General features: G+C 39.8%; 1 protein-coding gene and 1 pseudogene across 9 annotated transcripts; one reads left to right on the top strand and one right to left on the bottom strand.

The window, feature by feature from the left end:
• Positions 1-8,451: 8,451 nt before the first annotated feature.
• On the bottom strand, positions 8,452-10,952 carry LOC120110221 (uncharacterized). 9 transcript variants are annotated; one of them, XR_016396305.1, is made up of 7 exons: positions 10,644-10,896; positions 10,096-10,196; positions 9,843-9,941; positions 9,675-9,731; positions 9,148-9,297; positions 8,724-9,006; positions 8,452-8,629 (listed from the first exon to the last, which is right to left on the bottom strand). XR_016396305.1 is itself a non-coding variant. In XM_089925116.1 (6 exons), the coding sequence occupies exons 3-6, from the start codon at positions 9,968-9,970 to the stop codon at positions 8,573-8,575; spliced, it is 492 nt and encodes a 163-aa protein (XP_089781242.1). In that variant the 5' UTR covers positions 9,971-9,997; positions 10,096-10,196; positions 10,644-10,894; the 3' UTR covers positions 8,452-8,572. The 9 variants fall into 9 exon arrangements, 5 of the variants coding, with proteins under 5 accessions (XP_089781242.1, XP_089781243.1, XP_089781240.1 ...); XR_015968425.2 differs by lacking the exon at positions 9,675-9,731; XR_015968426.2 differs by lacking the exon at positions 9,675-9,731 and having other exon boundaries at positions 8,872-9,006; positions 10,644-10,892.
• Positions 10,953-19,641: 8,689 nt separating this feature from the next.
• Positions 19,642-20,679, top strand: LOC120110133 (mitochondrial uncoupling protein 5 pseudogene; annotated as a pseudogene).
• The last annotated feature ends 2,485 nt before the right edge of the window (positions 20,680-23,164 follow it).

Here is a 23,164-nt window from a genome sequence, read left to right as displayed (position 1 = left end):
CCCACCCTCCTCGTTATTCCTTTATAATTAATCATCGCCTCCAGGGTCACATCGAGACGCGGTTCCACTATCCATGCCCTTGTCCGGTCTGTGGAAAATTTTTTTTCCACATGAAGTCTGAAAAAATAATTTTAATATATTTAGTTAATTATAAAAAATAGTATTTTTTAAAATAGTTTATGTTTGGTTAGTCACCAATTTTTTTAGAAAAGTTAATAAAAATACTTATTATATTCTTAATAAATAAAAAGGCTTTACCTATAAAATTTGATGACTTAATGCTACTTTTGAAAAAAAAAACTCCAATTTTTAATCAGTGAAAAAATAGCTTTTTAATATCTCCTATTAATTTTTCTCATAAAATATAAATTCTTTTATGAAAATACTATTTTTTATTTTTTTCTGAAAATTTCAACCAAACAAAAATCATTTCTTTGTTTTCCACAAATAGAACTTTTTTCCAAAGAGGCAATTTTAAGAAAATCTCCAATTCTTTATTATGTTTGCAATAACCTACGATTTCACTCAAAAACAAATAATCAAAATATATTATTTAAATTTTCTTAGTTCTATAAAAATATTTTAATTCTACTAACGTATAATCAATATAGAACTAAATATATTATGTCAAATAAAAATATAAATCTATTCAAATATAATTATAAGTATCATAAATATATATATAATTATAAATATCAGCTTACAGTAGTAGGATGGCATAGACGATGCGCGGTCTTATCCATCCCACGCTCGCACACCCTGTTTGACATTCCAACCCTATCGGTGCCGTCGTGCGATTAGAGCTAAAGAAATCTCGGTTGTGGGGCCACCAACTGCCACTATGCCGGTATGCTACTTTTTTTCTTTCCTCGATGAAGGCTAGGATTTAATCCATCCAATCCAATTTATTAAAAAGAAAAGAGAAACTATTTCCACACTCCTACTTGGCATGCAAGGAAGCACAATTCTAGGTAGCTGATTATGTAGCCAATCATTCTGACAGTACTTTATGAGCGGAAGATGGAGAGCTATCTTTAGTACTCTAAGGTATAGATGTATCCGTAGGTATGATTCACTCGTCCTAGAAAAAAAAAAAGAAAAAAAAAATTGGAGGAAACGCATTGTCTATAAAGAAGCCACCCCCTGCTCCCTGCCCCCTGCCCTCTTCGCACCTTCACCCGTTCTTCCCACTCTCCTAGTTTTTCCTTTATTCCTCTCTAATTCTCTCGAGAATAGCATCATGGCGAGTGACGGAGATCCGACGTATCCGGAAAGCAGGCCCACGGGTAATCCCTACCCGAAGAGGGGCCAGATTAAGCGCATGATCGCCGAAGACTTTGTCTCGTCCTTCACCTCCATGGCTGGCCGCGGTCGTTGGAGGGAAGAACCGGAGGAGCGGGTGGGCCGGGATGGGAGCTCAGCGGCTGGCCTCTCCCAATCCGAAGAGAATCCTATTGGCGGTCGTTGGAGGGAAGAACCGGAGGAGCGGGAGGACCGGGATGGGAGCTCAGCGGCTGGCCTCTCCCAATCCGAAGAGAATCCTATTGGCGGTCGTTGGAGGGAGGAACCGGAGGACCGGGAGGACCGGGATGGGAGCTCAGCGGCTGGCCTCTCCCAATCCGAAGAGAATCCTATTTCTGAACCCTGATGGATGGATTCTAACCCACCCCAGCTGTTTTTTCGTCTTTTTTTTTTTCATCTGTGTGGAGTCTGTGTGTTTCAGAAGTACTGTAACTTAGAAGTGGCTTTCTCTGTTGCTGTTGTGTTTTCGGGGTGAGGTTTAGGTGTGTTTGGGTTTTCTGCAATAACCTCTGTGAACTTTTTGTTTTACGTAGGCCTCGGAGGAGGTGTGCTTGTAAAAAATTTACATTTCCTTGATGATGCTTCTTTCTCTCTCCGACATAAGCTTCAGCGGCTCTGTTAGATCTTCATCTGTTCCTTTTAAAATTATTTCCAAGATATTAATTATATAGTAGGGAAATAAAAGAAGCAAATTAAGGACACAAATGCTTGTTGGACTCTACAACGTATTGCTGTATAGAAAACTTCGGTTGTGGGATTGTTCTACTGCCTCCATTCCTCTAAATCTCAAGCCAAAAGACTTGTACCACGGAATTAGCTCTAGGAGCTAAATCTCATGAGATAGAAAGAGGCAGCAGTCGGACAGGGAGCTCCGGGAGACGGGATTGTGAAAACATGAGTAGGAGACTGATGCCAAATGGTAAATTTAAAGGCAGTTCATGGCTTCGCACGCAGTTGCTTGAAACCTGCGAACCGTGATCTAATTCTATACTTGGTTTGGCTAACAATTTTAGCCCTAATACGGGGTGGCTCTTCCTCTCCCTTATCATTAAAAAAAAAACCAATAATATTAGCAGTAAGATGAAGAAACTGACAATTTTGTCAGACAATCCTAATTGCTTATCTCCAAGAGTTACTATATATTAAAAAAAAATCCAATCAGAAAAACAGTCAAAAGTTTCCAGAAACAGCGAACAACTTTGCCACTAGATATGATGTTCCTCCGTGCAACTTTACCAGCGTGGCATTTCTGGACTTGAAAACCTTTATCATTAACAAAAGAGCGAACAACTTTATTAGGATATCAATCCATCGACCTGGATCTTGCTGGGTGTCCAAAGACATGGTGGCATCAAACGGAACACGAGGTACATTGCATAAATATATTAGTCCTGCACAGGTACTTTATCGGAAAGATCAAAATCTAGGCCTTTCAAAACACTTTTTAGTTTCACATTTTATAACATTGCCGAGAAGAGCTACATCAGACCTTGCTCATCCAAGATCATTGTTTAGGCCTTTCAAAACTCCTTTTGTTTTCATATTTTATAACATTGCGTACACGATGCTTCGAGGGAATGGATACTTTCTGAATAGGTGGTTAACTGACTCGGAACTGAATGGATCTAATCCGTCTTCGCAATAACTTCTCATGCTAGGAGTTAATGCATGTGGATAGGAGATTTCCTTCAGCTACTGGTATAGATTAGTATCTTCCAAAATTGCCTATCTTGCTTATGGTTCAACTCAGCTGCCCTTATGATTAGTAAGTTACTGAAGGTTATGAGCGGTATTTAGATCGAGTGCCTGCTGCAAGAGTACAACTTAACACAACCCAAAAGCAGAATTAGATGAACATCAGGACAGAGAGTAGCAGGTTTCAGACCGGAAGAGAACCCTCGGTCTACCGTGTGATTTGAATATGCTTTGGTAATGTGGTTAATGAGGCTTGCTTTGTATTTCAGCTGTTTTTATGGTCATTGTGGGTCCCATCATGTTCTATTCCAACTAAAGCAAGATCACTTGATATATATCATTGTGAGAAGCATCTTTTACCATATTGTAATGTGAACATTACCATCTTTTGTGGCATTAACTTTTGAAATTTTGAAGAATCTCTTGAGCTCCTTCTAGGTTGAAGCTTAGAGTACAGCCGCAAGCGGCTATAAATACCGTCTTATCTCTTCTCTTCCCCATCACTCCAACTCATCAGTCCAAGAGAGGAAACCTCCAATATCCTGATTTAAAACCTGAATACCAGTCCTACCTGCAGCCTTTCCGTTTGTTTAACAACTAGCCGCAATGGCGTATCAAGTCGCCTACTCCAGGAAGGAGGAGAAGCCACTGCCGCCAAAGCGAAGTCTGGTTAAAGTTCGTATAGTCAGAACTTTGGTTCGCACAGTCCTTGCAATGAATGGTGAAAAGAAAGTTGAGAACTCCCAAAAACAAGGTGTGGGCTATGCCAAAGAAGCCAGTTTCAACGTGTAGTATCTTCATAAACGAGCTTGACTTTCTTATAGATACCATCACATCTCACCCAAACAAGCTTTTGCAGGAGTGAAGGATTTCTAGTGACGCTTAGTTTTTTCTTCTTTTGTAAGCTTTCTTAATTTGCTGTTTTCTGATGATATGGGTCCAGTTCCGACAAGTTTTAGAAGAAAAGAAATAAATGCTTTGTAGTTCGCCTTGGTAGTGCTCTTCGCCAGGTTTAATTGTAAAAGAAAAACTTTGAAGAAAAAAAAAAACGTTCTAGCTTTGCTGTCCAAGTACTGAGAGAATTATACCATAAATCTGTCGCCTCAGGAGATTAATTATTTGCAGTGATAGTTTTGCACCACATTACTGCTATCCCTGATCTTCATTTTAATATTTATCAGCTCTCAAACTGCTTCAATCTTAACTTCATACATATTCTTCTTACTTATTGTTTAAGTTATTGATATTGGTACATTTACTATCAGTTGTAAATAAACTGCTTTCACTTTATCCCCTTCTAGTTCACACTCCAAGCAGGCTCTTGCTTGTTAATCATCGCCTCCAGGGTCACATTAAGACAAAGAACAACTTGCTGGGCCACATCTGACAGTCGAACTACCCAAAGATTGCCTTAGAACTAACTTGATTTACAAAAAAAAACTTTATTAAATTATTTTTAAATAATAATTTTTAAAAATATGATGTATGAAAAAATAATTTTAGTATATTTGATTCATCATGAGAAAGTAATATCTTTTAGAGTCACTTATGTTTGGTTGAGCATTTACTTTTCTAAAAAAAATGTATGAAATATCTATTATACCCTTAATAAAAAAAGTCGTTATTCATGAATTTTAATGGCTTAAGGTAATTTTGGAAAAAAAGATCTCAATTTCCAACCGGTAAAAAAAGTAGATTTTCCATATCCCCATAGATTTTTTGTTTCTCATGAAATATAGGAATCTTGTTTCTATAAAAATGCTATTTTTGTATTTCTCTCCTTTGAAATCTACGATCAAATAAAAGACATTTTTTTGTTTCCCCATTGATCATATTTTTCTCCTTTTTTTCACAAACCAAACGAGTTCTTAAAACTTTCCCATGATCCACCGGATATCTAAAGGGGCAATCTTAAAAGAAATCTTCAATTCTTTAATATGTTTGCAACAACCGATGATCTCACTCAAAAAAAATTAATTGGAGGATATTATTTGAATTTTTTGGTCCTATAAATATATCCAAGATCTACCTAATGCATGGTCGACGTGGGACTAAATACATGACGCCAAGTAAAGATCTAAATTCATTCAAATCCAATCATAAGTACTACAAATATAATTACAAACAACACAATCGACCTATGGTCATCCCGAACAAACCCATGCTGCAGTATCCTCTGGTCCATATAGACCATAGGCTGGATCCGCTCTAAAACTATTTATAACGATCTGAGATCTTATCCAAAAAATAATAATAACCAAGAAGTATAATTTGAGTTTTTGGCCCTATATAAATACCTAAACTCCATCTAATGCATAGTTAGTGCGGAACTAAACACACGATTGCACATATTCTCACAATATCTTAAGAATGTAAACAACATTTTTTTAAAATTAATCTTTGTTTCAAACAAGGGTATGATAATTCACAACCAGCTAAGATAAATGTTTTTCGCCAAAGTTCACAATAAAATTTTCATGATTTCTAAAGCAACTCAACAAGATTCGTACTTGATAGCCATAGGACTCATGATCTGAAAGTATTAGATATTTGTAAATAAGGTTTCTCTTCCGCCAATTAATCATGTAATTGATGTATAGCGAATATGTGTATCTTTGAGACTTGAGAGTATTCAAATATAACGATCCATGGCCGGCTAATGACAAAGACTGGTTCATAATTGCTAACCTTTTGCCAGTTTTCTGGATTAAAAAACATAAGAGATCACAGCTAGTCATTAACCTAAACCTTGGAAACTAACTTTAGTAATGCAGTCATTGTTTGTCCAGAAAGGCATAGATGCGTAGTCTTATCCATCCCACGCGCACACCCCGTTTGACACTCCACTCCGGCCCTATCGGTGCCTTGTGGGATTAAAACCCAAGAAATCTCAGTTGGGGTTACTTTTTTTTTTCCTTGATGAAGGGCAGGATTTTATCCATCCAAACCAATTTATTGAAAAGAAAAGAAACTATTTGCAGACTCCTGCTTGGCATGCAAGGAAGCGCATTTCTTGTTCTTGCCTATAAAGCAGCCACGCCCCTGGCCGATTCGCACCTTCACCCGTCCTTCCCACTCTCCTCGTTATTCCTTTATTCCTCTCTAATTCTCTCGAGAATAACATAATGGCGAGTGCCAAAGATGCGAGGAATCCGGAGAGCAGGCCCACGGGTAATCCCTACCCGAAGAGGGGCCAGATTAAGCACAAGATCTTCGAAGACGTTGTCTCGGCCATCACCTCCATGGCTGGCGGCGGTCGTCGGAGGGAAGGACAGGAGGGAGGGGAGGGCCGGAATGGGAGCTCAGCGACGGGCCGCTCCCAATCCGAAGAGAAATCCTATTCCTGAATCCTGATGGATGGATTCTAAGCCGCCCCAGCTGTTACTCTGCGCTGTTTTTTTGCAGCAGAGCAGTTGGACTTCTTCTGGATCTCTGCAGCTGTGTTTTTTAAATAACCTGCAGAGGCCCAGCTGTTTTTTCGTCTCACTCTTCTTCTTTTTTTTTTCTGTTTGGAATCTCTGTCTTTGGTTTTAGAAGTACTGTAACTTAGAAGTGGCTTTCTCTGTTGCTGTTGTTTTTTCGGAAGTGGCAGAGTGAGGTTTAGGTGTGTTTGGTTTTTTCTGCAATAACCTCTGTGATCTCTACTTTTTACGTAGATCTCGGAGGAGGTGTGCTTGTAAAAAATTTACATTTCCTTAATGATGCTTCTTTCTTTCTCTGACATAAGCTTCAGCGGCTCTGTTAGATCTTCATCTGTTGCTTTTAAATTATTTCCAAGATATTAACTATATAGTAGGGAAATAAAAGAAGCAAATTAAGGACACAAATGCTTGTTGGACTCTAGAACGTATTGCTATATAGAAAACTTCGGTTGTGGGATTATTCTACTGCCTCCATTCCTCTAAATCTCAAGCCAAAAGATTTGTGCCAGGGAATTAACTCTAGGAGCTAAATCTCATGAGATAGAAACAGGCAGCAGTCGCACAGGGAGCTCCTGGAGACGAGACTCTGAAAACATGAGTAGGAGACTGATTCCAAATGCTTGAAACCTGCGAGCCGTGATCTAATTCTAGACTTGGTTTGGCCAACAGGTTTAGCACTAATACCGGGCGGCTCTTCCTCTCCCTTATCATTAAAAAAAACCCAATAATATTAGCAGTAAGATGAAGAAACTGACAATTTTGTCAGACAATCCTAATTTCTTATCTCCAACAGTAACTTTATATTAAAAAAAATCCAATCAGAAAAACAGTCAAAGTTTCCAGAAACAGCGAACAACTTTGCCACTAGGTATGACGCTGCTCCGTGCAACTTTGCCAGCGTGGCATTTCTGGACTAGAAAATCTTTATCATTAAAAAAACAGCGAACAGCTTTATTAGGATATCAATCCATCGACCTGGATCTTGTGTTGGGTGTCCAAAGACATCGTAGCATCAAACGGGACACATCAGGTACACTGCATAAATATATTAGCCTTGCACAGGTACTTTGTCGGAAAGATCAACGTTTAGGCCTTTCAAAACTCTTTTTAATTTCACATTTTATAACATTGTTAAACTAGGAAGAGCAACATCAGACCTTGCTCATCCTTAGGCCTTTCAAAACACTTTCTGTTTTCATATTTTATAACATTGCTTAACTAGGAAGAGCTGCATCAAACCTTGCTGATCCAAACTTCAGTGAGCAAAGTCCGATTTTATTATGAACACCAAAAAAAAAAAAAAAAGCCTGATGCACAAAATTTCCATCATTATGGATCTAGAGAGAGTTATATATACACTGCCTTATTTCTGCATGGGGAAAGATTATTTCTAAGTTTAAAATCCCCATATTTGGATACAGGAAATAGGTGAATTTGTTTTGTAGAGTTAATTTTATATCTAAGGCCTTAGAGTATGGTGGAAAATTCTAGTAATTTGAATTTTCATATTTGGATTGGGCTACTAGCACTACAAGAAATCTCATCTTTTCCAGCGCTTTTTATAATCTTTACCGACGCTTATAAGCGTCGGCTAAAGTTCCCGCAACGCAAACAGAAACGTCATAAAAGCGTTGGCGATACCGGAGTGGCAAATGTTTTTGCCGACGCCAATAGAAAGCGTCGGCAAAAACAGGACTTTCCCGACACTAATGAAAGCGTCGGCAAATTGAGATTCGCCGACGCTTTAAAGCGTCAGGAAAGTCCAAAGAAAGTCTGGGTTTTCGCCGACGCTTTAAAGCGTCGGTAAAACCATGCTATAACGATGCTTATATAGCGTCGCCTAAAGATATTTTTACCGACGCTTTTTAAGCGTCGGCGATGGCGTGCCAGCCCGTGCCAAAAATGGTTTTTAACGACGCTTTAAAGCGTCGGGAGTAGATTTTTTTTTAAAAAAAAGAAACAAAAGCATATTAAAAAACATATTATAGCAATATTAACCTGCATTACATTTACATCAAGACAAACATACAGATCATTCGAAACATTCATATTGTCATATAAGATTAAATTTACATAAGTTTAGAATTACAATGTATTTTGAAAAATATAAGAAAGATACATATAAAACTCATTAAATAACAGTCTAAAAAATATCAGGGACCGCATTCAGCCCCATCATCATCTCTGCGAGCTGTTGAAGTATCAGGAACCTAAAAAGAAACTTTAGAAGTTAGGAATATGAAAATCATTAACTCATGCAAAATAATAATTATGTATAGTCATCAAATACATATAGTTATTTACCTGAGGAGGGAGAAATCGCTGAATATATTTAAACCCTCAATATGGAAAATGATTGAAGAAAACTATTTCCCTTTCCCACTTGATCTATACTTTTTTTTGGGGGAAAACCCTTCTCACTCTTCTAACATACCTAATAAAGGTTTTATACCTTCATAGACCCCATTTCTTCTAGTGCTGCAAGTATGTCCATATCTCTCTTTGAATCCACTGCTCTGTTTTCCAGTGACTTCATCGCATCCCCCATCTCTTCAGCAGCTCTTTTCTTCTTCTCTTTTTCTACTGCCTGATGAAAGCACAACATAAGATATTGGAATTGAAACCACAATTCTATTGCGAAAATATCAAATATCAAGAATACCCCAAAACATGTACTAGTCAAACCCAGCAATATAACATGCTACGGAGCATTATGTAAATCACTCACTTCGTCCTCTTCCCGCCAAGGCTCAAAATTTCGGGATGCTCCCGATTCAACAACATAGTCCGAATTCTGAGGATCTGTTTTGAATGCAATTTCAGCCGAGCATCTGGTGCATTTGAAGTAGAACCGAAAAATCTGAATTCCCAGATAAGTCTGCAGGATGCCAATCAAAATTCCAAACATCAATCTCAGTTCCTCATCAAATGCGCAATAAAATTGAACTTTTCAACCAAACATTAACCAAATAAAGAATTCCTGAAATTTAACACCATCGATAATGTTAATCTGAAGATAATTTATATTTCAGGTTACCTTGTTCCTCAAAATCTATGAAATTACAGCATCAGAGTATAGGCATTTCGACCCAGCTAAGATAAATCTATGCCCTCTTTCTTGCTTATCAGTGAAACTAAAATGCTCACTTTCTGGAAATTAATTTCCGACCCTAAGTTGTAGCAGGAAGAGGAGAATAAATGTAAAGAAAGCATGCTGTATAGATCCCAACTTTCCAAACCACTGATCTACATTACCATGAAATAAAAGATTCTCCAACCCTCTCAAAGATGGCCAGCGCAGCAACTAAGATCCTAGAAAAATGAATAAGAATTCAAAACTCTCTTTTTAGTCACAAGTAACTACTAGAAGCAAGATAGAATTAAAAAATGAAATCCTTTACCCGACAAGTAGCAAGAACGTACCAATACTGCCACCAGAATCTCAGCTGCTCAATCTCCGGCTTGTTCAACTCCACAGTTTTGAAGCATTCATATGCCGGATAAGCATAGCCAAGAACCAACCTATAGACAGAAACGCTCTGAGTTCTCATCTAAATTCACTTTCTTGAAAAGGATTTCTGAAGACAAGAAACATAACAGATAAAACGTAGATCTACTGTCCGGATGTAATGTTACAGCCAGAAAACTAAAACTAATTCAAGACAGGATTACTTACGCCAAGGATCTTGTAACAAAATTTGCCATCATTTTGATCCGACAAACATGTACAAAGTTAGGACCACTCTCTCAGCCAGCCCCCTGTAGCAACCCCAAAGACTAGAAATCAAGGAAAAAGAAAACCGACATCATAATTATATCAACAGACGCAGATCAACGTTCTGCGTTCCTCAGATCATTTGAAGTATATACATACCAGAAAATCGAACAAAAAGTTTATAGAAAAACAAGAAAACAGAGTGCAACGAAATCAGACCAACAAAACCCCAGAAAACGAGGAAGATCCGTACAGAAAAACCTGGGTTTAAAGATCCGACTGAAATCAACACCAGATACTTCCACATTACATAATTCGAGCCGAAAGCCACCTATTTCCATCGGCAAAGAGAAAGAAAACCCTTAAAACTGATCAAGAAAATAGGAAATCCAAAATCAGCATAACAACCAGAAAAGAACCCTTATTTGGTTCGAAAATCCGAGAAGAAACGCAAGATTACGCCGATTTAATTCCAAGAAGACCAAAGGAATGGGGGTAAAGATCCATACCTTTCCGAGATCACCCGCTCGCTCGAGGGGAAGAGGAAGACAAAATCCTTCTAATGAAGCGACAACGATAAAAGAAGCCCGAGCTTTCAAGGGTACGAAATAGAGCCAGCGAGAGCTTTTTTTACCGTCCGCCTTCTCTTCTTTAAAAGCCAGAGAACGGCGAGCCAGCGAGAGAGCGAGAGAGAGAGAGAGCGAGAGAGCGCTCGTCGCCTCGCCCCCACCCGGCCGTCTCGATATGACCAAGCCGGGACTGGCTGGTGCCTGGTTCCTTATTAGTTGGGATCTATACAGCATGCTAAGAATTTCCGACGCTAAATGAAAGCGTCGGCAAATGTATGAGCGGTGAAATTTTTTCCGGTGCTTCCTCCTAGCATCGGTAAAAATGCGTCGGAAAAGGCTCATTTTCCTGTAGTGTAGATCTTTCTTATAATTATTGGAGACTATTGGATGTGTTAATTTAAACACATGTCTAGACTTATGATTTGAGTAGGGAACTTTTGTCTTTATTCATAAAGCCATTAGTAAAAATCATATTGAGTAGAGATGCTTACACAAGTTATCACGTAAAGCACTGCCGATAGATATTAAGAATCTTGGCAAAGAAAAATTTGGAGATTAGTAGAGTTAAATCTACTCATAGTGATATTGGCTCAGAGACTCCTAACCCATTGAATTTAGAATAAATTCTTTTGGAAGAGAGATCGATCTAGATTGTCTAATCAAATTGCTAAGGGAATCTAGGGTTAATTCACTTTAAATTCAAGCTAGATATTTTGGATTCTAAAAAAGATGTGGAGATCATGCAATGATCTTAAATTTGACTAAAGGCTTGAGGGTTAGTTATTATAAGTACATACTACATAAATTGAGGACAAAAAAAATCTAGAAGTTTTGATCTATTCCTATTTGAAAATTTTGAAATTTGGATTTTCTTAGTATTGATACAAAGTAATACTTCGGTCGAAAATCATTTAGCGACCTTAAAGTAAATGATGAGTTAGACTAGAGTGCGCAGCAGAAGTGTGATGGTGGAGTACTTTCAAAGTCTAAGCCTTAAGTAAGTTAATTTTGAGGACGATTTTTTTTTAAGGGGGGATAATGTAATAACCCAGTAAAATAACCTAGTCTTGTGGGCTTGTGGGCTGGGCCCGAACTAATCCTGCACTAGAGCCAGCTGTGGGCCGGGCTGAAGAGGCCTGGCCCAAGCCTAACCATGCCATGTGGCACGATTCCAATGGAGGGGAGACTCCGGCGGGAGTCTTCTTCCTCCTTAGATTTTCGACGAAAATAAAAGTTAATCCGGGGCAATCCAAGTTTGACTCGAACTTTAGGATCACGCCTAATTAACTCCCCTCCTCCTCCTCTAATTTCCATCACCAAAATCATCGAAAATCGCCACCGATTCTAAGTCTTCTTCTCTGTGTCTCCTCCTTGATTCCTCTCCGGAAAGCTGTCGGACCACCTCATCGGACCGGGATAAGGGTTCCTCATCTTCTTCCTCCTTGTTTTTTGGTTTGGTGGCCACTATCGCCATGGATTTAGGCCAGCAAATCGCCGAGATTTCATCCAAAAATAAGGTGCTCTATTCCGGCCCATTTTCTTCCTTGTTCATTGTCGCCGGCCATCGAGTTTGGCCGAGTTTTACCGTTGTCCAGGACTCCTGAGATTGGGTGGCAGCTAGTCAATAGGCCGGCCAAGATCTAGATCGAGTTGCCATGGATCATCCTCCACCTTTTTTGGGTTCCTCATCTCTTCTTTCTTGCGCTAGTCGACCACTATCGCCAGTGGTGCCATGGCTGAAGGTTCGCCCGAGACCGTAATTGAGGCTGGCCACCATGGCCGTCGCCCCTTCTAATCCAAATAGGAAAGGGAGAGGTGGGCTCTCCCCTATTTCGCGGAAACAAGAGAGTCTTCTCTCTCTTCTTTCTCTCTTCTCTCTCTCTCTCCTGATTTATCTTTCTTTGTATGGTTCTATAGACCCAGCAGGAGGATCCTAGATATTCTCTTTGTGGATCTATGTTGACTTCAGTAGAGGGTCCTGGACCAGTGTCGCTACGACCACCTATTGTGCTAGCTTTAGCCCGACCATCGCTGAGTACCGTTAGACTCTATCATCATGAATCTATATTATGTTACTTAAACCATAGTCTGATTCTCGTTTCATATTTTGATTGGTTTGATTGGCCAGAGCGGACCGACTCGGATCTTCGGACGCTGCTACCTAGTCGACCCTGTCCGTCCTGCACCCGACCATGATTAGCTACCATTGAACCCATGATTAATAATCTCAGATTTATTATCTTTTTTTGATTGGATATATATTTTTTTGATCAGATGTTCTTGTCCTTTCTGGTAGCTTCTGATATGAGCCCAAGCTATTGTTTGGAGAACAGTGCAATACATGGACTCCACGAGACATTGCCATTGTGGTCACCCCTGCTTTGTCTAATCCAGAAAAAAAGAAATTCACTTGGAAGGAAAGTCTAATCTGACTCGCAATGTCGGCAACGACTTTGTCAAGTCAACGCTAGCTGGGAGCACTGACTTGTATCTACTGCTTCCCAACGGCAGAACTAAAAGACGGAAGTTTAGCTTTCTCGTTCTAGTGGCAGCAGACATGCTTTATCACCTTTTCTTTTCCCAGTTATAATTGCTTTCTTGGCCGGAAACCACTTACATTAGGTGAGAGCAGACCCACACGAAGAGGCAGTCAACAAGGGATATGCTCCGTGAAAGTTTTTTTTGTTTTGTTTTTGATTGAAGACATGTGCTTAGTGAAAGTTGTTTTCATTAGAATCTTGTTTCAAATGTTTTCCAGGGTTGCTTGTGGTTTTTTCTAGGCTTAAATTTGTCTCTCCTTGGATCAGATAGCAAGTAAAATAGAACTTAACTTCGGCCTCTCAATTTTTTTCAGCAAAAAAAAAAAGCACCTTATAGTGACTGCCACTAAATTTTCTCCAATTCTTCTTAATCTGCAAACGCCCGATCTAAAGGCTATTTGCTTGTTGTGGTCCTACCCCCAACTTTTGAACCCAGGACCACCTCTTTTTGGAGAGTTGCCACCGTATCTTGTTGAGAACAGTCGTCTTGCTTTCATAAGAAACTGCAAGATAACTTAACGATATTTAATATAAAACCTAATCATTCAGTTGCCGTTCTAGTCACGATCGTTTTTTCTAATTTGAATTAGTTACAATTTTTTAAGTTCAGTTATAGCCTAGCTAAATTCTAAGCCAATATTGGTAGTACTCGAAATATGATGCAGTTCATGCCGAGTCCTTTTTTGATGTAAATGGAGGTAGCCAGCGGCTGCCCCCAGATTTTTTTGTTGAGAGAAGATATTCACATACAGAAGATGAAAAGAATTTATAAAGAAGAAGACAAAAGAAATAAGAAAAGTACTGCAGACACTGTACTTATCTGGGTCCAAATTTTTTAAGTGCAATATCTAAGAATGTTGATGGAAACCTCTCATTTGCTGAGCAAAGGGGTGTAACCACTGCTGCAAGTACCAGTTCCCATTAGAGAAATGTCATGATAAATACATTTGTAATTATTTTTCCTTCGAGGAATAAAAAATCCACTTGCAAGTAGGTAGTGAAGTAGTCAAACTTGAATTAAGCCCCCAAGGAAGATCATAGAAGAAGAGATGCTGCTAGTTTCAGCCTCCTATGACCTTTCTTAATTCAGTTTCCAACTATTTTGCTAGATTTAACCCAATATGCCGATGCAATACTTGTGGAGCAGTCATATTTTCTGGCCTTATTGGATAATCTCAGGTGTAGCTTTCAATCTCTAAGAAAAAAAATATGATGATATCACTTTAATATGCACTTCTGCAGAGTTTCACCGATCTTCCCGTCGCAGGGTAATTAATAAATAAACAAAACATTGCACATAAAAAGTTGATAAGTCCCGCAATTGCCAACTTGAGAACTCCATAATCAACCAACCTACTATGTTTGACAATAAACTTGAGAGTTTCACCGATCTCCTCGTCGCAGGATTGTTCATGTGCACTTTGTGGGAGCGGCATAGCATTATTTTTTTTAAAACAATACCAAACACAATTGACTTGAGGAGCTATAAAATTCCCTATTAACTTTTAGTAATGTGCACCTTTTGATTGTGCATTTAGAAAATTAAGGAGCGCAAGTGTAGACTTACAAATGCATCATCTTTCCAATTTTTTTCTGAACATCTCTCTCTCTCTCTCTCTCTCTCTCACATATGTATTAGAGAGAAAAAAAGTTAATGTAGTGCCTCTATATTTTTAAAATAGATGCCCTTTGTTTGGTGCATCTAATCCCCACTATCCTAATGTTAAATTAAAGCATGAGCTGTCCATGCATTGTTAATTATCATCTTGTCACATCTATTCTTGCTGTCTCGCATACAATTTAGTTTAAACGAGTAAGAAAAACTTTTCTTTGGATTGCATCATGCTTTTTCTTAGGCCCCCCAAATTGCTTGCTCCTAAGGATCCAGCTGTCAAGAGGAACATGGACGTCATGGGCGCTGAAAGTGGTTTGAGATAATGGATAGATGGGTAAGTTTCTAAAATTCCAGAACCAATCCGTTCTCTCCTAGGGCTCGTTTGGTTCGCAGGAAAAGGAGGGGGGAAAGTATGGTCAACGGGAAAGTAATGAAATGCCTCTTATTTGGTTGGAGTTTTCAAAGGAGAGAGATGGGAAAGTTGTATTCCCATGGGAATATGATTCCCACATTTCGGGCTCGTTTGGTTCGCGGGAAAAGAAGGGGGGAAAGTGTGGTCAACGGAAAAGTAATGAGAGGCCTCTTGTTTGGTTGGAGTTTTCAAAGGAGAGAGAAGGGAAAGTTGTATTCCCATGGGAATGTGATTCCCACATTTCATGGGAAAATCTTTCCCATGAGAAACATGGGAAAGTTACTTTCCCATGAGGCGGGAATCACTCCATTTTTACTTTTTCCCAAAAAGTCCCTTCAGCATTAAAGAAGCATTAAAGAAGCATTAAAAATCTAATTTTTATTAAGGGCATAATAGGAATTATATATAACTTTCCTAGGAAAGTGGATGGCCAACCAAACATAATCACCTTGGAAATTTGTCACTTTCCCATGGTCAACCAAACATGCCAAAAGTATTTTCCTAGGCATTCTCTTCCTAGGAATTTGTTTCCCAGGAATCATATTCCTAGGAAGGAAAATGCTTCCCGCGAACCAAACGAGCCCTTCATGGGAAAGTCTTTCCCATGAGAAACATGGGAAAGTTACTTTCCCATGAGGTGGGAATCACTCCTTTTTTATTTTTTTCCAAAAAGACCCTTCAACATTAAAGAAGCATTAAAGAGGCATTAAAGAACTAATTTTTATTAGGGGCATAATAGGAATTATACATAACTTTCCTAGGAAAGTGGATGGTCAACCAAACATAAGCACTTTGGAAATTTGTCATTTTCCAATGGTTACCAAACATGCCAAAAATACTTTCCTAGGTATTCTCTTCCTAGGAATATGATTCCCAGGAATCATATTCCTAGGAGGGAAAATCCTTCCCGCGAACCAAACGAGCCCCTAGTTCCTGGAGTTGGGTTGGATCCATCGCGCCAAAGAAGGCTTCACCATCCATTGCTTACTTTGAGATCTATACAAAAGATGAATAATATGAGATTGGATCATTTTGAAATTTGTGCAGTGGATGATCCAATGGTGGATTTGCACGAAGAAAGATGAATTCTTTTTTACCGCAAAAGATAACAATCTGAGTCCATTAGTTCTCCAATCTGTATGGCAGCTGAGAATTAGAGGTGCCATAATACGTGAGCTTCGTGCATGTGAACAGCCAAGAATTTAGGTTGTATCTTTTTTTTCATGATATTGATATTAGGATTGTGTCTTTATAGACCTCAAAGTATTTCAAACTTTTATACCTATCCACGTACGTAGATTTTGAAGCATCTATGATGCGATCCGATGGTGGATTTATGGAATCCTTCTCGCACCCCAAAGATACAGCCCCTGGCTTGCGGACACTTTAAGGCGACACAGGATCTGATACACATGCTGCGGGCCACGGTGCGGAGCCTTAGGCTTGCGGAGGAGGAAATTCTTAGGGCATACCTGGCTTACCACATCTGATTGGACTGGAATGCTCGTCTGTTTGAGGGCAGGAGGCTCTCGGCGAGGATAGTGGTAGAGAGAGCTATGCTTCAGGCCGAAGAGGTCTTTTCTTGTACTGCCTTGTCTTCACTTGGGATGACTAGGGATATCTAGGGTACCCGCAGTGCTGTTCAGCGTGCAGGTTTGCTGTTATTTCTTGGATACCCCCACCCTTTGGTTATCTTAAAGTGAATTTTGATGGCAGTGTGGCAACGGACAGGACGTAGGAAGGGGTTGGATTTGTTATCCGAGACCATTTTGGAAGTTTGGTTGCAGCGGGAGGCCGGGGCTCGACAGGTCTCATGGTTGCTGGGGTAGAGCTGTGGGCAGCTTGGGTGGGCATATCCTATGCGAGATGGGTGCTCGGGGTCGGGCGGGTGTACCTTGAGGGGGATTCCTCTATAGTCATAGATTGGATCCGGGGTGCTGATAGGTATGGAGATGGGCATCCGCTCATTCGGGAGACTCGCAGATTGGCTATGGAGATGGATGAGTTTCAGATCGTCCACATTTTTCGGGAGGCAAACAGGATCGTCTTCTATGTTGCACGACACTTCGAGGAGTTTCACTGGACATCCATAGTAGAGCTACGGCCACATTTGAATTTTTTGTTTTTTTATGATTTGGCAGAATGTACTCACGTTAGAGCTATATGAATTGCCGTTTTCATTAAAAGAAGAAGAAGAAGAAGAAGAAGAAGAAAGATACAGCCCTCGCCAATGGCCATGAGCATCTTATCCGAGGCAGCGTGGACGGTGCGGGGCGAGGAGAGCAGGGAATAGAGCGGCGTCGTGCATCATCTATGAGGTCAGGAGGAGTGACGTAGAGTGACGTACTGTTCACACGAGCTGGCATGAGTAAGCAACCACCGACAAAGCGTCCCGTGTGGTGGGGTCCTTTGTCTTCTCATTTCTTTCGCTTTATCCCTTCCAGTTCACACTGCAAGCTGGCTCACTGTTTTCTTGTTAATTATCGCATTCAGGGTCGCAATTAAGACAAAGAACAACTTGCCGAGCCCTTTTTGACGCGTTTGGTCGGCAGAAATAATTTTTAGTCGCTGAAATATTTTTTTAAAAAAAGATAATGTTTAAAAAATTATTTTTTGAAAAAATAGTATTTTTTATATTTAATTGATCATAATAAAATGGCACTTTCTAGAGTTGTATTATATATATTTATTATATTTTTAATAAAAAAATTATCCATAAATTTTGATGGCTTAAGAGTATTTTTGAAAAAAAAAATTAATTTTCAATCGATGAAAAAGTAGCTTTTTTTGTCTCCATGAATTTTTTTCATAAAATATAGAAATCTTATTTTTATAGAAATGCTAATTTTTTTCATTCTCTCCTTTAAACACTTCAACCAAATAAAATGTATCTTTTTTTGTTTTTTCGTTGATCATACTTATGTTCTTAAAACTTTTCCATGATCCAAAGAGTCAATCTTTAAAAAAATAATTCTTTAATATATTTATAGCAACCTATGATCTCACTTTAAAATAATTAATTAAAAGATATTATTTAAATTTTTTGATTCCATAAAAATATTTAAGATGTGCTAATTTTAGTACTGCTAAGGCTGCAAATGGGTGGGATTGACCCATGACCCGATCCACGGGGCTGGGTCGAGTCCTAAAATTAGATCCATTCTATTTTTCGGGTTGGGTCTGGGTTTATCGAATCTCAACCCGACCCAACCCATTTTTTTTGGGTTAACTTAGGATCCTTTACCCAATGACCCAATCCAACCTAACCCAAACCTGAATTACCTATTTAGGCCCACAGGCTGCAGGCTGTATTGCAGCTTTCTCCTTCGCCTCTACGTCTATAAAAGCTTCCTCTTTTTCTTTCTCCCAACTCATCCTTCAACACATAAAATTAGATCTCATCATATGTCTTAGGCCTCGTTTGGCAGAGCTGTTGGCAGTAGAGCTTTCGGAAATAAAACTTTTTGAAATAGAGCTTTTATAAAAAGCTATTTGCTGTTTGGCAACTATATTTCTAAATTGGTGTGAGACTTTAATATATGTTTGGTAAACAAACTGAGAGAGTACTTTTGGTATGACAAAATGATCATAAAGAACATTGCATAGTATTATACAAAAGACTATAATAAAATATAATACGTAAATACATAAACATATAATATAGTATAATATTATTGTAATGTAATATAATATTATTATAATATAGTAATATAATATTATATACTATAGCATAATAAGATAGTATAATTTGATATTTTATAACATAATATATCAATGTATTATGATATAATGTAGTATAATATTATATTTATAGTATAATACAATAATAAAGGTATAAAATATTATAATTATTATCATTATATATTAATATTATCATTTTCTGTAATTATTATATTTTACCATGGGTATTTTGGTCCAAAAAAATTTATAACTTAAAATAGCTTTCCGATGGATCTAAAAGTGCTTTTTTTTGGAGAAGTTCCAAAATGGAGCTTCTCCAAAAAAAATTGTTTTAGTTTTTTAGCAAAGTTAAAATAACTATTCGATTCTTTTACCAAACATTCCGATTTCATCTAAAGGTGTTTTTGGAGGATCAGAAAGTATTTTTTAGCTCTCTAAAAGCTCTACCAAATGGAGCCTCAGAGACCCAATGTTTTAAACTCTTCCTCGATGGCCTTCTCCCTCCATTTCCATATCTTGGTCTCCAATGAGATGAACCCCAACTCCTATTGGCAACAGTAATAGGAAACGGAATCCTACCCAAACCCCACTCCTGTCTCTCCTTTCTTCTCTCTTCCCTCGGATCTAGAAAGCCTCCCAGCCAAAACTCTCCGCCCTGTTTCTAATTATTTTTTAATTTGCTACCTCAAGATGGGTGTGAAAGGATTTGTTGAAGGCGGCATCGCCTCCATCCCCGTTGGTTGCTCCACCCACCCGCTCGACCTCATCAAGGTCCGAATGCAGCTCCAAGGGGAGTTGCTAAGCCTCGTGGTCTCCACCCTCCGCCCTACTCGCGCCTTCCACATCACTGCCATCGTCACTCTCCCACCGCCGCCGTGCCCTGACCCTCTTGTCGTCGGCGCCTAGATCTTCCGCTTCGAGTAGGGCTGCAAATGGGTCGGGACGACCCATGATCCGACCCGACCCAACCCACATAAGACTCGACCCGACCCGAATTTTAGGACCTGCGGGGCTGGGTCAGGTCCTAAATTTGAACCTGTTCTATTTTTTGGATCGGCTCAGGTCCACCCAATCTCGATCCGGACCCGGACCTAACCCGACCCTTTTTTTGGATCGATTTTTTTCAGAGAATGTTGCATTGATGCTTGGGACCGACTTGTTGAATTTAGATAATGTTGAATTTGAACATGTGAATATAAAAATACATAGATCCGGACCCAACCTGACTCGAATGACCCGTCGGGTCAAAATTTGTAGGCATGAACCGGCCCGACCTGACCCAATTTTCAACCGGGTTGGGTCTAGGGTCCAAAATTAGGATCCAAACAAGAAATCAGTCAATTTGGGGTCACTCAAGACCAGATCTGATCCGATCCATTTGTAACCCTAGTTTCGAGGATTCCTCCACCTAGATCCGAAGCGTGGTGGACGTGATCGGGCAAAGGGTGAGGAGCAAGGGGTTGGGGAGCCTGTGGCGGGGGTCAGCGCTAAGTGAACTGGGCAATGATCGTGACAGCATCGTAGCTGGCGATGTACGACCAGGCAAAGGAGGCGATCCTGGGGCATGGGATCATGGACGACGGGCTGGGGACACACATGACGGTGAGCTTTGCTGCCAGGCTGGTGGCGGCGATGGCGTCGAACCCGGTGGACATGGTGAAGACGAGGGTGATAGACTCGATCCAACACAGACCTAAATTTTTTAGGTCAGATGTGGATTATATATAGATCCGATCTGACCCGAATGATCCGTTAGGTCAGAAATTATAGTCGTGGACCCGATCTGACTTGACCCGATCTTCAATTGGATCGGGTCTGGGTCTAAAATTAGGATCCGAACAAAAAACTGGATTGGGTCGAAGTCACTCAAGATTCGATCCAACCCAATCCATTTGCACCCCTAAGTACTGCAGTCAGCATTGGAGCATGGTCTTATCCATCCGAGGCTCACGCCCCGTTTGATACTCCGGCCTTATCGGTTCGTTGGTGCGATTAAAACCCAAGAAATCTCGGTTGTGGGGTTACCAAACTGCCGGTACACTATATTTTTTTTTTCCTTGATGAAGGGCAGGATTTTATCCATCCAAACCAATTATTGAAAAGAAAAGAAACTTATGCAGACTCCTGCTTGGCATGCAAGGAAGCGCATTTCTTGTTTTTGCCTATAAAGCAGCCACGCCCCTGGCCGATTCGCACCTTCACCCGTCCTTCCCACTATCCTCGTTATTCCTTTATTCCTCTCTAATTCTCTCGAGAGTAACATAATGGCGAGTGCCAAAGATCCGAGGAATCCGGAGAGCAGGCCCACGGGTAATCCCTACCCGAAGAGGGGCCAGATTAAGCTCAAGATCGCCGAAGACGTCGTCTCGGCCATCGCCTCTATGGCTGGCGGCAGTCGTCGGAGGGAAGGACAGGAGGAAGGGGACGGCCGGACTGGGAGCTCAGCAACTGGCCGCTCCCAATCCGAAGAGAAATCCTATTCCTGAATCCTGATGGATGGATTCTAAGCCGCCCCAGCTGTTACTCTGCGCTGTTTTTTTGCAGCAGAGCAGTTGGACTTCTTCTGGATCTCTGCAGCTGTGTTTTTTAAATAACCTGCAGACGCCCAGCTTTTTTTTCGTCTCACTCTTTTCTTTTCTTTTTCTGTTTGGAATCTCTGTCTTTGGTTTTAGAAGTACCGTAACTTAGAAGTTAGAAGTGGCTTTCTCTGTTGTTGTTGCTTTTCCGGAAGTATCAGGGTGAGGTTTAAGGTGTGTTTGGTTTCTCTGCAATAACCTCTGTGATCTCTACTTTTTACGTAGTTCTCGGAGGAGGCGTGCTTGTAAAATTTACATTTCCTTAATGATGCTTTTTTCTTTCTCTGACATAAGCTGCAGCGGCTCTGTTAGATCTTCATCTGTTCCTTTTAAATTATTTCCAAGATATTAATTATATTGTAGGGAAATAAAAGGAGCATATTAAGGACACAAATGCTTGTGGGATTGTTCTCCTGCCTCCATTCCGCTAAATCTCAAGCCGAAAGATTTGTGCCAGGGAATTAGCTGTAGAAGCTAAATCCCATGAGATAGAAAGAGGGAGCAGTCGCACAGGGAGCTCCTGGAGACGGGATTGTGAAAACATGAGAAGGAGACTGATGCCAAATGGTAAATTTAAAGGCTTCACACGCAGTTGCTTGAAACCTGCGAGCCGTGATCTAATTCTAGACTTGGTTTGGCCAACAGGTTTAGCACTAATACCGGGTGGCTCTTCCTCTCCCCTATCATTAAAAAAACCCAATAATATTAACAGTAAAATGAAGCAACTGACAATTTTGTCAGACAATCCTAATGCTTATCTCCAAGAGTTACTTTATATTAAAAAAAATCCAATCAGAAAAACAGTCAAAGTTTCCATAAGCTGATGTCAGAAAGCCGGCATGGTGATGATGCCCACTTTAATTAGCGTTAAATTGGAAGCAAACTCCACTAGGCAGATGCTCTTTGTGCCATTTCTAGACTTGAAATCTTTGTCATTAAAAAAACAGAGAACAACTTTATTAGGATATCAATCCATCGACCAGGATCTTGTTGGGTGTCCAAAGACATGGTGGCACCAAACGGAACACATCAGGTACATGGCATAAATATATTAGTCCTGCACAGGTACCTTATCAGAAAGATCAACATTTAGGCCTTTCAAAACTCTTTTTAATTTCACATTTTATAACATTGCTTAACTAGGAAGAGATACATCAGACCTTGCTCATCCAAGATCATTATTTAGGCCTTTCAAAACCCTTTTTGTTTTCACATTTTATAACATTGCTTAACTGGGAAGAGCTGCATCAAACCTTGCTCATCCAAACTTCAGCGAGCAAAATCCAATTTTATTACAAACACAAAAATAAAAAGAAAAAAAAATCTGATGCACAAAATTTTCATCGTTATAAACTTAGGGAGAGTCAAATATATGCAGCTTTATTCCCGCACGAGGATGGGCTATTTCTATGTTTTGACCATAAGCGCCTTTGCGTGGAGTAAAGCCGAGCCACTTTGTTAACAGTTCGCCATGCTCTGATGGTAGACTAATGACTTTGAACTTTGGAATGCATTAGGCGTCGATGATCATGATTACATCTGGGAAGGGGCGGATGCAAGATTTGGGAAGGGGCGGATGCTTGCAAGCCCATCAAGATGATGCCTCTATGGGCTTGCAAAACTGGATAGTTGTTTTA

Source organism: Phoenix dactylifera, chromosome 8 (genome assembly GCF_051530095.1).
Source record: "Phoenix dactylifera cultivar Ajwa chromosome 8, Ajwa_hap1_PhDact_Kaust_v1.1, whole genome shotgun sequence".
NCBI lineage: Eukaryota > Viridiplantae > Streptophyta > Magnoliopsida > Arecales > Arecaceae > Phoenix > Phoenix dactylifera.
This window is presented reverse-complemented; position numbering and strand designations above follow the sequence as displayed.

Bases quoted from the DNA above. Each gene is read 5' to 3' on its own strand.
- LOC120110221 (XM_089925113.1), bottom strand. From the start codon at position 10,937: ATGCTGTATAGATCCCAACTAATAAGGAACCAGGCACCAGCCAGTCCC. The intron at 9,298-10,643 runs GTATGGATCTTT...GGCATCCTGCAG, and splicing joins GAGCGGGTGATCTCGGAAAG to ACTTATCTGGGAATTCAGAT. The intron at 8,630-8,871 runs GTATAAAACCTT...GTTTCTTTTTAG, and splicing joins AAGAAATGGGGTCTATGAAG to GTTCCTGATACTTCAACAGC.